The sequence below is a fragment of the Fundulus heteroclitus genome, unplaced genomic scaffold, assembly GCF_011125445.2.
Source record: "Fundulus heteroclitus isolate FHET01 unplaced genomic scaffold, MU-UCD_Fhet_4.1 scaffold_463, whole genome shotgun sequence".
NCBI classification, from domain to species: Eukaryota; Metazoa; Chordata; class Actinopteri; order Cyprinodontiformes; family Fundulidae; genus Fundulus; species Fundulus heteroclitus.
In genome coordinates, this window is record NW_023396883.1 from 41594 (window position 1) to 56370 (window position 14777).

Sequence of the window (14777 nt, forward strand, 5' to 3'; positions counted from 1 at the left end):
AACAGAATTACTATGAAAACGGTCCTAAAAACAGTTGGAGGCAATCCTAAACAAATGTGTTTTTAATCTTGATTTAAAGGAACTCAGGCTTTCCACTCTTACAGTTTTTTGGGAGTTTGTTCAAGATAAGTGGATCATAGGAACTAAATGCTGCTTCTCCGTGTTTGGTTATGGTTCTAGGTATGTGGAGTAGGCTGGAGCCAGACGACCTTAGTGGTCTGGATGGTTGATGCACTGATAACAAGTCTGTGATGTATTTAGGTGCTGAGCCATTCAGGGATTTATAGACTAACAGAAGGATTTTAAAATCTATTCTCTGAGACACAGGGAGCCAGTGTAATGACTTTAGAACTGGGGTTATGTGCTCTACTTTCTTAGTCTTAGTGAGGACGCGGGCAGCAGCGTTCTGGATCAGCTGCAGCTGTCTGATCCACTTTTTAGGCAGACCTGTGAAAAGACCGTTGCAGTAATCATTTCGACTAAAAATAAACACATGGATTAATTTCTCCAGATCCTGCTGAGACATTAGTCCTTTAATCCTGGAAATGTTCTTCAGGTGATCAGGGCAGTCAAAAGTAGCCGGTCAACGGCGGCAAATCGCCGTCTATAGCAGCTCTTGCCGCCGCCTACTTTTCCCCGATTATACATCCCAAGAATCACCTTAGCATCTGTCTCCACTGAGAGCAACATTAACGAGTGATTGGGTTCCTTGTTCCAACCGAGATGCTACTTTTCCGATCAAAACACAGATCGGTGTTATGCCGAAAAGTGCAATAAGACCGTGAGAGCCGACGTGAGTTTGAAACTGCAAAGCTTTGTCTTAAGCGGAAGATCAATCCTGCACAGCACACAGCACCGCGTTCATGGACCAGTGTGATGCATTCACGAGCGTCAGAAAGCTATGGTGCATTCAGGAGCATGGGACATTTCAAACTTACAAGGAAAGAGGCATAAAACGGAATAGAACTTAACTCATACAGTAATGTATTTATCCAGAAACAGCGTGGGCTTTCTTACAATACTGAATGCTCTATAATTGTATTTCTGATATTTTTTGAATATGCACATCTGTTAGCTTTTTATTCTGAAAAATCTATATTACATATAATATAATATTACAGCAGCAAATTATCGAAGTTTTTCAGGGGCTGCATTTTGTGTTCGTCTCTAGAATCTTCGTAGATGATATGATATCGTGTGTGATGAGTGCAAGTGAAATTAAACTGAGATAAGAGATTTCAAAAGAGCAATATGACTGAAATAAATTCAACATGTAAATTCAATTTCAAATTCCAACCCTGTATTTTTATCATAAAAATTCGACTTGGTTCGTGAAGAAATGTTACGATCGTTTTTAGAACAGAACTGTGAATAATAATAATAAGATGAATAGACCTTACCTAATCTGATCTGTTTTATGTGGTGCTAGTAATTCAAATTAAACTAATTTTATGCAAATGGAGATTACCTTACCTTGTTAAAACATGATGATAGCATCATGTGAAAAACTAATGTTTTAAGAATAATAATAAAAAAACAAAGGTTGTTTTTGAAGAATTGATCATTCACTTCTTTTTTTATTTTCTTTTTGCCTTTTATTCAATTTAAAACATGCACTCTGTCTCTATTCTTTAAATAATCACCTGTCTTGAAAGCTTCCAAAATACATCAGGGGGACTATTTTTCAAAATTCTCCCCTCCGGGGCTCGGGCACCGGTATGAGTGCACCCCCCTACCTGATAGTGTGTGGCCTGCTACTGTAAAAAAGTTTGACTGCCCTGGGTGATAGAAAGCCGACCTGGCAATTGTCTTTAGATGCTTTTGGAGTTTCAGGTCTGAGTCCATCACTACTTCCAGATTTCGGGCCTGATCTGAGGTTCCTAGCTGAAGCTGTGTGCTAACTTTTGATCTCTCTGTTGGTCCAAAGATTATTACTTCAGTTTTGTTTTTATTCAATTGAAGAAAATTTTGGCACATTCAGGCATGGATTTCTTCTAGGCATTCACTCAGTGCCTGAACTGGTTCATAGTCACCTGGTGACATGGTGATGTAGAGCTTTGTGTTGTCTGCATAGTTACAGGCAGCACTGTGAGGATCATGTTCTTCTTTCATTTCTCTAGTGCATTTAATACAATTTAATACAATACGGTTTGCTTTGTCAGAAACTTCTGGAGACTCTGGTGGAAGCCTCAACAATCGCCTGGATCAGAGACTACCTGACAAACAGACCACAGTTTGTGAGACTAAAGGATTGTTGTCTAACCAGGTGGTCAACAACACAGAAACACCACAGGGGACTGTACTCTCATCGTTCCTTTTCACTATGTACACTTCAGACTTAGAGCACAAGTCCAACTTCCGTGATCTACAGAAATACTCAGATGACTCTGCAGTTGTCAGGTGCATCAGAGATGGACAAGAAGCTGAGTACATAGACCGCAAGTATTTCTGAATTGAATTTGAATTGAATTGAAGGATGGCCGATTGCTCTCAAAGCCAGAATATGATAGTGATGATGTTATCAGGCAGTTCAGTAGTTCTCTGTTCTAGGTCACAGATGTCACATAGCATCTTGTTTACATAACATCTAGGAGAAATTTAGATTGTTTGCCTTTCGAGGCCAAAGGGGTGACCAGATTCTGATAATAGCATTTGTTTTGGGCAGGCAGACTGTTTTTTTCTTACTTCCTTTAAAGTCTCACGGGTACATCTGAATGGCGATTCCAAAAGAGCCAATATTGTGGTCATTCTGCCAGAGTCCAGCTTCCTCCAAGATTGTTTCCATTCTGCCAGCAAGTTCAGAAACTACAGCTGGCCTGCAGTTCTTACACAGCATTTCAGTCTGAGCGCTGGTAGCAGACATATCATACACATAGTTCAGGCAGCTTTGACATGGGCCAAAACAGCTGACGTTTTCGGAATTTCCCCATACTTTATGTAACTGCCAGCTCCAAAAAGCAGAAATCCTGTTATCATAATTGCCATTATGAACACATTTCAACATCCTCGACTGACAAAATGGACATACATATGATCGTTCTCCCACTGTGTGTCCAGCTGCACATGTACCGTCAGGCACAGGGGGGCCCTCCTTCACTCCCAGTGTTCTTGTTGAGAAAATTTTATCAATTGCATTGAGAGTCCAGCTGACCAGATCCGTAATTTATAATTTGGAAGATATGTAAAAAGAGGCTCCAAAAAAGATTGATAGAAGCAGGCAGAGAAACGGGGGAGGGGGGGAGTACAGGAGAGAAAAGCGTCCGCCTTCACTGAGAAGCATGAAAAAAATAAGTATAGTTTCACATGCAGTTATTCACTACTGAAGCAGCACTACATCTCTTTGAACAAGAAAATTTATCAACACAAAAAAAGTATAAGTGCATAAGCAACAGAGCAATGATCCAATTATTCAGCCAGTTACATCTGTTCTAATTAAAAAATTATTAACTGAACAATAGTGTTAGAGTCTGTTCATCTAAAATAATATGTAGAGGTTCTGCAGATTTCGAGAATGGCTTTGTTTTGATAAGATCCTCCTAATTAGATTATCTTCTGTCAAGTCAGACCTTTCCAGCTGACATTCCGAGATTAGCCCCTCCCTGCCCTAAAATGCCTGCGTCAAAGCAGCGCCACGTTGGAGCAACGTGGCAGACAGCACCCTCAGCAGATCAAAATCTTCTCTTGCTTACAGCATTATAAAGTTATGAATTACTTACTACTTCACTTGAAATGTTCCTCTGAAAAGTGATGCTGTTTTAGTGTGTTTTATCCTTTACAAATATGCGCATTAGTGCATATTTGTAAAGGATAAATATTTGCAATATTTGCAACTTTGATGGACCTAACCCATCAGGCCACAAGAACAGTTTATTCTCATCCACTACCAGCCTTATTAACAAAGCCCAAAGCCCCCTATGACACTAACACTGCCTCTCTCCCTCCCCCATTCAGGACATACAAGCTACACCAATGTAGCATCTCCAGACCTTCTGTGTTACATTAACGCACAGTCTACTGTGTACATAGCTCTAGATTCTGTATATATATCTATTTTGTCTGCACCATCAACACTAAGTCAAATTCCTTGTAAGTTTAAACCTACTTGGCAATAAACTTGATTCTGATTCGGATTTAAATAAATTCGGGAGAAATGGTAAATCATAAAAAATATGTCATTATAAATGACAAAAATAAAAGAAAATAAAAGAAAAAAATACAAATAATGTTTTGATGTTTATGTCTTGGATATTGTTAAGGAGTAATCCACCTGGATAAATATCTGGATTACACATCTAATAAAATAAGGCAGAGCTGCTCTCCTCTGTTCTCTGGTTTGTAACTGTGTGCTGATAGAGGCAGTAAAGAGAGAGTCAAGTTAAGCAGACAGAGCCTTTCTGTGGCCACAAATCTTAAAGCATAGGGCTGCTCTCTGTAGCTTTTTTGTCCTCTGAGCTATAATTTTTTTTAAACTTTATTTTTAATCGTTTTTTCTTTTGTAATGAACAAAGAACAGAGCAGCCCAAAACAAACTAAACAGTTAGAGCATCTAGTATGAACAAAGGACACTACATCAAAAAGAAAACTACAAAGAGTACAGACCAGTCAAGAACAATCGAGTAGATGAGAGAGACAAACACATGGAAAGTGTTAATTTACAATATATTCTGTTTTAGATAAAGAACCCCTTTTGCCCAGTATTTCTCACACTTCTCGACAGCCAGTCTTAATGAGAAAGTCAGTCTTTCCATAATGCAGATTTCGTTTATAATATCCCTCCAGTCCAGGATCGAGGGGGGCGGGGGGGTCTGCACATAACCATTTGCGGGTTATGGCTTTTTTTGCACCTGCCAATAATATTAATAGGAGGTATTTGTCTGATTTCCTCAGTCCTTGGGGTAGATTACATCGGTAGGATACAGTGAAATCAAACGTTAAGTTCAGGATGACATTGCTAATTTCTCTTGTGAGTTCTGTCCAGTAGGGTGCAATCTTGGTGCAGTCCCAAAAAATATGGAAATGTCCCGCTGACATACACCCACAGTTCCTCCAGCACTGAGCCCTGTCAGGGTCTTTACATTGTTTGCTCTTAATACTAGGTGTGATGAAAAATTGTACCATGTTCTTCCATGAAAATTCTCACCATAAACCTGAGCTGGAAGTAACTGTGACAGCATTACATATATTTAATCAGTCCTCATCAGTTATTGATATTTTCCCTTCTTTTTCCCATCTAGCCTTAATATATGTTGTATGAAGATTTCTTCCCACTTGTAAACATGAGTATAGTCTAGATATCTGTTTCTTTGGGGCATTTCCTTTACACGAGTCCAGAAGGATATTAACTAGGCCCAGGTCCTCCTCTCCTACAAACTTTATATTTCTGTCATAAAGGTGTCTTAACTGGAGGTACCTGAAAAAGTCCTGTTTTTCCAAATTATAAATTTCCACAAGTTGCTGGTAATCTTTTAGTACCTTCCTGTCTGACATCTTCCAGTAACCCGTTAAGCCCTTGCATGACCATTGTGTGAATCTGTTATCTATATTTGCAGGTAGGAAGTTTGTGTCGTATGCTGGCCACCTCAAAATGCGGGCGCTTCTTTAAGTAATTTATACCATATGTCTATTGGTACTTTTTGAAACATAGGGATTTGGTCTGCATCTAAAAGTTTTTTAATTTGAGGTAGGTCGACAAGCAGTGACTGAAGGGGTATCTCACAGTAGGACTGATCTATCTCTTTCCATTTAGCCTCACATGCAGGATCACACCAACCAATCAGAACTCGCATCTGAGCTGCCCGATAATAATCTTCCAAGCATGGTAGACCCAGTCCTCCCTTGTCCTTTTTTAATTGTAATGTCTGAAATTTTACTCTCGGTTTTTGTTTACCCCATATAAACTTCGAAATTATCCTGTTCCTATCATTGAATTGCTTGGGGGGTACATAAATAGGGAGTGCCTGAAATATGTAAAATATTCATTTTTATTATATCTATCCGAATATACATATTCATAGGCAAAAATGACCAGCGTTGTAAATCTGCCTAATTTCTGATGTTAATGAGACATAATTGTATTCGTATAGGGTAGATAGATCTTTGGGTAGTTGAACTCCTAAATATTTTATACAAATATTGTCCCATTTTTAATATCTTGTGATGGCTTTAGTTTGTACCCTGAATAAGTGCCAAATGTATTAAGTAAGGACAGAAGGTGCTGTAGACTGACTTCAGGGTTAGATAGCGTTAGAAGAACATCATCCGCATACAAACATACTTTGTGTGCAGTATTGCCAATAGTTATACCTGAAATGTCTTTGTGCTCTCTAATAGCCTGCGCTAGTGGCTCAATAAGAAGCGCAAAGAGACTGGGACTGAGAGGGCACCCTTGTCGACAACCTCTGTTCAATAATACTGTGTCTGATAAGTCACCATTTATGGAGGCTGTAAGCACCTGATAATTTGGTTATTAAAGCCAAATCTCTCCAAAACTAAGTAAAAATAATTCCAACAAACCGAATTAAACGCCTTTTCGGCATCAAGACTAACAGCTATTGATTCTATGTTTTTCATTTGGACTACGAGATGAAGGGCTCGCCTCACATTGTCATGAGTTTGCCTCTTAGCCATTATTGTTGTAAATATCCTGTAATCAATATTTAAAACTGATATTGGTCTGTAAGAACCGCATTCTGTTTTATCCTTACCTGGTTTGGGGATCATTGAGATGACGGCTCGTTTCCAGGATGGTGGTGTCTCCCCCCCTTTAAGTACGTGATTAAAGCAATCCTTAAGCAGCGGAATCATTAGATTTCTAAAATGTTTATACCACTCTGCCGGGTAGCCATCCTCACTTGCCATCTTATTCCCTTTCAGTTTTGAAATAGCTTTATTGATCTCCTCCTCAGTTATTGTTTGTGTTAATTTCATATTTTGTTCTGTTCCTATCGATGGTAAATCTAGTGAAGAGAGGAATGTTTTTACAGATTGCGAGTTTGTTGCGTGGGGCTGTCTTATCATCCACTGGATTTCTAATTTTCTGTATAAATCTTTCAGCCTGCTGTTTACGTATCCTCCAAGCAAGGAACAGTTAAACTGTTTTACTGAAACATCATTAGTTCAACTTTGTAGTCCAACTGTTTTTAATGTTTGCTTTTAGTTTCTATTTTCCCATGTTCTATTTTGTTTCTACATTTTATTCCAACTTGCTTTTATTCTGTTTTTCCCCCCTGTATTTTAATCATGTAAAGCACTTTGCATTGTCTCTGTACTGAAATGTGCTATACAAATAAATGTGCCTTGCCTTGTTTGGTTTGTCCAGGTGACAGTGGGTTTGTTGAAGCAGGTGTATGATGGCATCTTCAACTCCAACTTCATGGCGATAAACTGCAGGGGTTTGTTATGCCATCCAGCCATGGCAAAATTCAGATTGAACTTTGAACAACATGTGACATTGTCCTGATATGCTCACAGACTAACACCCACAAGCGTGCACACACAAGATTACACTAAATAACAGAGGCGCACACACCAAACACCGGCTTTACTGTGCTATTCCCTTACTCTGCTGCTTTCTGTTTTAGCTGTAGTGTCAGAAAGGTCAGATCAGAGACCTTACGTTGTAGCTTTGAGTAATGTATGAATAGAAACAATTAAACTTTGAATTTTTAGTGATGAAGCTAGTTCCAGTGAAACAATGAAACAAGGTATTCTAGTTGTAGCATTCGAAAAGTTGGATAAAATTACTTTAGATCAGAAATCCCCAAGAATATGCTTAGCTTATTTCTTATTTCCTTTAGTAATTTAAATTTAATTAGATTTTCATTGCAGTTTTTTTGAGTGATGTGCTTTTGTTGAACATGGTGACCTACTTTTTCAGTTGATTGTAGTAAGTAAAGGTGCATCACCTGCTAGAGTTCATGCATAATTTGCGCACCTCCATTCCGGTGTACTTTGGTTTGCCGTTCTGTCACACAAGTTTGAAATGCTCTGTTCATGTAGGTCAAAGAAGAGGGGAAAGGACAAGACATTGGCAGACCACTAAGATTTGGCAAGTTGTTTTCTTTCTTCCAAATCGGCAGCTGTATCGGAGATTTTGTGGTTTTGGCCATCAAATTTCTGTGGGGATTCTGCAGTGACCCTTATGAAAGTTAGGGGCTTCTCCAACGGCAAGCCCTGGATAAACCCTCAGACAAAAGTTTTGCCAAAAGAGAAGAAGAGGGCTTTTAACTTTTAGCCCTTTTAACTGAGCTGTTTAAAGAGAACTGAGGAAGAAGATCAGAGAAGGAAAAAACAACTACAGGATGACAATGGAGGTGGAGCTGCAAGACTACAATATCAGCAATGTTTGGAAAAGTCTGAAAACAACTTCAGGTCACAAACAGAATGTGCAGATTGTATGGGGCCTTGGGATGGGTGAATAAGCTGAATCAGCACTGAGGTTTGACCTGCCACCCCCTACCCCCTTTCTGCCCACAACTACAAATCCTTTGGTTCCGTTCTGCTTCAGATGACTCCATGAATGAGCCACCCTTCACCACTCTGTCTTTCATAATGCGCCAGATGAAAAACATTCCCCTAAAAATCAAAGTGAGGAAGGTTGCAGGGCCAGATGGCATTATCTCCAGGCTCATGAGGTGCTGTACAGATCAGTTTTGTGGAGTGGAGTGCATGATGCCATCATCCACCTACTACATCAAGTTCTGGCCCACCTAGAGAATCCTGAGAGCACAGTCAGAATCAGCGGTTGGGGGGGTGACAAGTTTTGCGCGGATGACTGGCGGAGCAAGGGGGGGACGTTTGGGTGAAGTCGCTTCTCGCTTCAAAGTATCCATGTATTTTTGCCTGTTTTTTCCCTGCCATTCACTATATGCACGCAAGAAAGCAACAACAACAAAAATGCGTGTTAACGTCAAATAAACATGCAAGCATATCGAGTTAGTTTTTTTTTTTTTTTGGAATGTTGGCGAGGCGGTAGCGTGAATTTGGCGAGGCAGCCGCCTCGCCAACATAGTGCTGTGGGAAACACTGAAATATGAGACTTTTACAGGCCCCCAGGAGATGGCTTCTCACAGCAGAGGGCCACTGTATAAAAAAACCTGTGCATGGACAAACGCTCTCTTAGCATGCTGTTCCTCAACAGCAGCATTGGAGCGACATTCACACTGGAGAGACCTGCAAAGCTGAGTATATTCCTGCCTTTTTCCAACATCGGAAATTGAACAGACGACTGCCATGAAACAGACTGTTCGTGATCTTTCTAAGCTGTGCAGGAGAAAAACTAACCCATGAGTGAGCCACACCTGCATCCACATGCTGCAGCCCCCGCAGAGCTGAGCTTCCTACGGCCTGAGACCTGTATGAAGGACTCCGAACTCCTCACAGCCATGCTTCGAGCCAGCCGCCTGCTCACTGTCGCTGCTGAGACAACCAGCCTTTACCCTGCTCCAACTGCTTCCAAGTGGATTCCTCAAAGAGAACTGAACTGACACAGAGACACAGACAGACTTGGCAGAGTTAGGCATGTAAAGTCAAATGGTCTATTTAAAATGGTTTTACTGTTTTGTTTTAAGGTTTGACTTAGTAAAAGCCCTGGAGCTAACAGGCATAGCTTCCGTTAGCATTCTGGAAACCAAGCTTTGCTGATGTGGCTCAAGTGTGTTTATACGGTTGTAATAAAATTTATTTCCATAAGGGTTTTATACACCGATGGAATATTAATGTTTGTGTTGTCCGGTCCACTCATTACGACCCAGGTTCTTTTCCTGAATAATGTGATGACATATTCAGGAAAAGAACCTGGGTTGACCGCAGCCAGGTCAATTCTTTCACAAACAGTGATTTCGCCCGGTCTGAGTGGGCTTTTTGACATCACAGCAGGAACTGCAAAGAAGATAAGGTGAGATTTCCTTTTTTACATCTCTAGGGGCTGTGATGTCAGATCCTATATGAGCAGAATTTTTATAACTTTTAAGGGCAAAGGAATGTCGGTAAACAGTTGTGCGTGGCTTACAACAGTTTAAGATTCCGGGGAGCCCAGCACCAGCCCCCAAAAAATACTGCAGTCAAGGAAAGTGGGTTTCAAGCCCCGTATTGTATGAAGAGTAATACATATTTCTTCGTCTGGATAGAATAATAAAGCTGCCTTTCTGAAAAAGCGGTGTGCACATTGACTTTAGTTTAAACACTTTGAGTATTCTAAAAATTTAAAAAAAAAGCTCCCAGCTAGATCGGATATTGGGTTTAGATGGCTCCCTAGTTTTCATAAAGAAGCTTAAAAGGTGCTTATCCGATTAATAGACCGAATATATAAACAAAGTTAAAAGAAACTGGCCAGTGTAAACCAGTAGTATGAAAATGCATAAAAAAATGCATAAAAATGCATAAAAATAAAAAAGGGGAAATACAGTAAGTTACTGTGATGATTATGTGATATAGCGGAACTAAAAGAGGCACAGCATTGTGGGGGCGCATTAAGGTGAAGAGCCTTTAATTTCGAATGTAGTATCCAAACTGTTGAATTTGACGTAAAACTATGAAAAGAGGAACAACTGTCCAAGTGTCTGCGAGATAAAGAGGTGGATACTTACGTAGCCGAAGCGTAAAACTACTTGTAAGTCGAATTATGACTGACAAGATCGTTATTCCCCCCAACCCCCCTTCTTGAAGTAGGTGCCTTGCTTAAGATATTAATGATATATATTTTGCCATTGACTCTGAGTTGAAACGTTTTTAAAAAATGAAAGATCACAGATCTGTGTAAAAAATAGTGAGGAAAACAGGCCTGCGTCTTTTGTCGTGAATGTTTCGTTTGTATGACTAAAACTTTGTTCGCCTATATGAAGTAATTAGGTGTAATGCCACTGTTTCAAAAGTGTTTATTTGTATCAAGTGAACTGCAACTCTGAACGCAAATACATTTACAAGATCGCCCGGCAAACATCCATGAGAAGAAGAAAAATAGAGCGACTTTTTATAAAATAAAGTTTGGCATTATAGATACACGGAAAGGTTAACATGGCTTGACCCAAAAATAATTCATGCTATTTAGAAATAATTGGAACCAAGGATAAGGGATAAATAAAAGTTTGTTTGATTTATGTTCCAGAAGTGTTGAGGCTGTATTCAGGGTATTTCACTATAAAATTGCACAGGTTATGATTAAAAATGGATTCATGACTATTTGTTAACTATAGACTGGGTTGGATGGAATCTCAGCAGAGCATTTAAAGTATGCAAGTGCAAGGCTGGCTCCTCTACTTTCCATTTGTTTTACAGCATTTTTTATACACAGTCTTTTACCTGACTCTATTTTAAGTGTCCTGTTAGTACCCGTCATCAAAGATAAAATTGGGAAGATTGGCACTTCTGATAATACAGACAGTCTCCCTGTCTGTAAAGGGAAACTGTCAGTAAACGACTGATAATAGGTAATGTGATCATAACATGAGTCTTAAGATGGTTTCAAATCCATCCACACAAGGAATTATAAATAGCAAGGGTTGAATAAATAAACTGGCTGTTACAGCCAACAGAGATTATTAAAATGTGCTGTTAAAGGAGTTATAGTTCACATTAGGCATAACAAATAACTGCTAACAATCTAATTTGCCACATTTAGTTTGATTGACCTTTGCACGGTCAATCTTCAACTCATTCAAATTATTTCCTGTCTCCTCCCTATGCTACACTCACAACCTGAATATTAACCAATGAATGTTCAATAAAGCTCTTAGGCACTCTACCCCTTCTCTTTTCTTGACTGAGCTTTTCAAAATAAGACCAAATATGTAGCAATGCTTCTGATTACAAAAGAACATATTTCTAAAACCTACAAATTAGTGCATCTTTGCATGAAGTTTACTGTTTTCCATCTTTATAAACCTAGCTTCAACATATTCATGACAGTTTCAGTAAATGTTACACAACAGTTTCCACACAAAGATCCATAAATATAGATCCTTGTTGAAACTAACTCTGTATTACATTAAAATAATTTTAGCTAAATAGTAATGAGCAGAAACATCTATAGAATAAGCAGGATGATAACATTCTGTTATATATAACTTTCAACTGTCCGGCATTAAAAGGTAAGACACATGCTTGACAATTGCCTTTAATAAATACTGCTGAATACAGATTCATTCAAGTTAGATTACTTGCATGTAATGATTATAGTGCAAACTTCTTAGCCAAGATGAAAGTAATTGTGCACAATAAAATCTGTGAAAATGCTGACCAAGACATGTCATTTAAACACTATATTAAACAGGTTTCCAGAGTTTCCTTTTTTCACCTCAGGAATATCGCCAAAATTAGAAACATTCTGTCCAGGAGTTATGCTGAAAAACTAGTCCATGCATTTGTTACTTAAAGGCTGGACTATTGCAATTCTTTACTATCAGGAAGTCCACAAAATGCAGTTGATCCAAAGTACTGCAGCAAGAGTTCTGATGAAAATCAACAAGAGGTATCATATTTCTCCAATTTTAGCTTCCCTTCATTGGCTTCTTGTTAAATCAAGAATAGAATTTAAAATTCTTCTTCTAACGTATAAAGCCCTTAATAATCAAGCGACATCATATATTAGAGATCTGATTACCCCGTATGTTCCTAACAGAGCACTTCGCTCTCAGACTGCATGTCTGCTGGTGGTTCCTAGAGTCTCTAAAAGTAGAATGGGAGGCAGATCCTTTAGCTATCAGGCTCCTCTCCTGTGGAACCAACTCCCAGTGCTGGTCCATGAGGCACACACCCAGTCTACTTTTAAGACTAGGCTTAAAACTTTCCTTTTTAACAAATTTTATAGTTAGAGTGGCTTAGTTTACGCTGAGCTATCTCTATAGTTATGCTGCTATAGGCTTAGGCTGCTGGACAACATCAGTCTATTTTTCTCACTCTGCTGAATTATCCTACTGTTCTCCAATTTGCATTGCTTGTAGTTATTTAATCTTTTACCTTTTTGTTCTGTCATTTTTTTCTTCATAGTAGGTACACCTGGTCTGGCATTCTGTTAGCTGTGACATCATCCAGGGAAGACAGATCATCCGCTATTATCATATAACGTAGAAAAGATTCCTGGATCAACGTGTGTTTTTTTTGTCTCTCTTTTTGTGTCTCAGCTGTCTTCTCTAACCCCAGTTGATTGAGGCGGAGCCTGATTCTGCTGGAGGTTTTTCCTTCCCGTTTAAGGGAAGTTTCCTGTCCACTGTCGCTTCATGCTTGCTCGGTATGAGGGATTGCTACAAAGCCATCAGCAATGCAGACGACTCTCCCTGTAGCTCTACGCTCTTTCAGGAGGAGTGAACGCTGCTCGTCAAGACTTGATGCAATCTACTGGGTTTCCTTAGATAGAAAACTTTTTGACCAATCTGTATAATCTGATTGAATTTGACTTTGGAAAGTGCCTTGAGATGACGTGTATCATGAATTGGCACTGTATAAATAAAATGTATTTGAATTGAATAGAAGTTATGAATTTTTTTTCCTTATGTGCAGGGCACTACTGTTTGGAACCTGTGGAGCGTCTTGTACCATGGTGGCTGTTAATTGGTAGATTTAGGTCGTAGCAGCTGTCCCACTGTGAGGTAGGCATTCTCAATACCTGACACTGCCAGATATTCATCGCAGGTTATATTTGGTTGCAAGATGGCAACAACTGTCGTCCTTGAGCCTGTCCCACAGTGTGACATAAGACTACAGATTTAGAGCCATGAGAAAAAATTTCGCCATGATTTTCCTACAGTTGTCGTCTTGCGTCTGTGATGGCCCAAATTGCAAAGTGTTTTCATTAGATAAGTGTAATTCCTGAAAATTTGGGAACCAGATGGATCACATGGGAGGGATGTTATACAGTGATGTTTGAACATTGGGTATTATGGTAGTGCTGGTACCTCCAAATCAGAGGTTTGCTGGCAATGTTTGATCAGCTCCGTGGCGCTGTTGAGTCTGTTCTTGATGAACTCCATGGACTCTTTCTGAGCATCTGTGATCTTGCTGACCTGGGACCTCAGAACAGAGTGTTTGGCCTTGATAGACTTCAGATTTTCCAGCATCACAGTCACATCTTCCTGCAAACACATTGTCTATCATTAGCCCAACTGTAATTATTATAACATATTAATCTCCTCTACATTGTTGTACATAACTGGCCCATTTCAAGGTCCTCACTGTTTTTCATTCAATTGGTCAATTAATACACACAAAACACTATTGCATGTTTCAAAGGAATGTTTGCACAAGCTAGTAGGCGTGTGCTTTTTTAATGCCCTTTGGAACTTGTGACCTACAGTTGCTTGCAAAAGTATTCATACCCCTTTCCACATTTTTTCCCATTACAACCACAAACATAAATATATTTTATTGGAATCTTATTTGAAAGGCCAACACAAAGTGGTTTACAATTGTGAAGTAGAAAGAAAATTATACATGATTTAAAACATCTTTTCAAATAAAAAATTTTTTTTACTACTTTTGCAGTGTGCAAAAGTAGTCAGCCCCCCTTTCTCTGAGTCCAACCAAATGCCTTCAGAAGTTTCCTGATGGTTGCTAATGATGAATGAATAGAGTCCACTTGTGTGTAATCTAACCTCAGTACAAATACAGCTCCTCTGTGATGGCCTCAGAGGTTGGTTAAGAGAATATTGGGGACCAAACAACATGATGAAGTCCAAGGAACACATACCAAGTTCGCATGGACAGTAGAGACTTCCCTTTAACAGGAAGAAACCTTTAGCACAATCCGGCTCTGTGTGAGTGACCATCTGCCATGCCTGACTGGG

The 14777-nt window shown here is 39.3% G+C and overlaps 1 protein-coding gene across 1 annotated transcript in view; it reads right to left on the minus strand.

Moving 5' to 3' along the window:
* The window catches only part of ska2 (spindle and kinetochore associated complex subunit 2), a 64736-nt gene that overhangs the window by 32472 nt on the left and 17487 nt on the right, over nucleotides 1-14777 (minus strand). The window contains exon 3 of the mRNA XM_036131989.1: nucleotides 13890-14066. Within this exon, the coding sequence (XP_035987882.1) occupies nucleotides 13890-14066 (177 nt within the window). The remainder of the gene's footprint in view (nucleotides 1-13889; nucleotides 14067-14777) is intronic.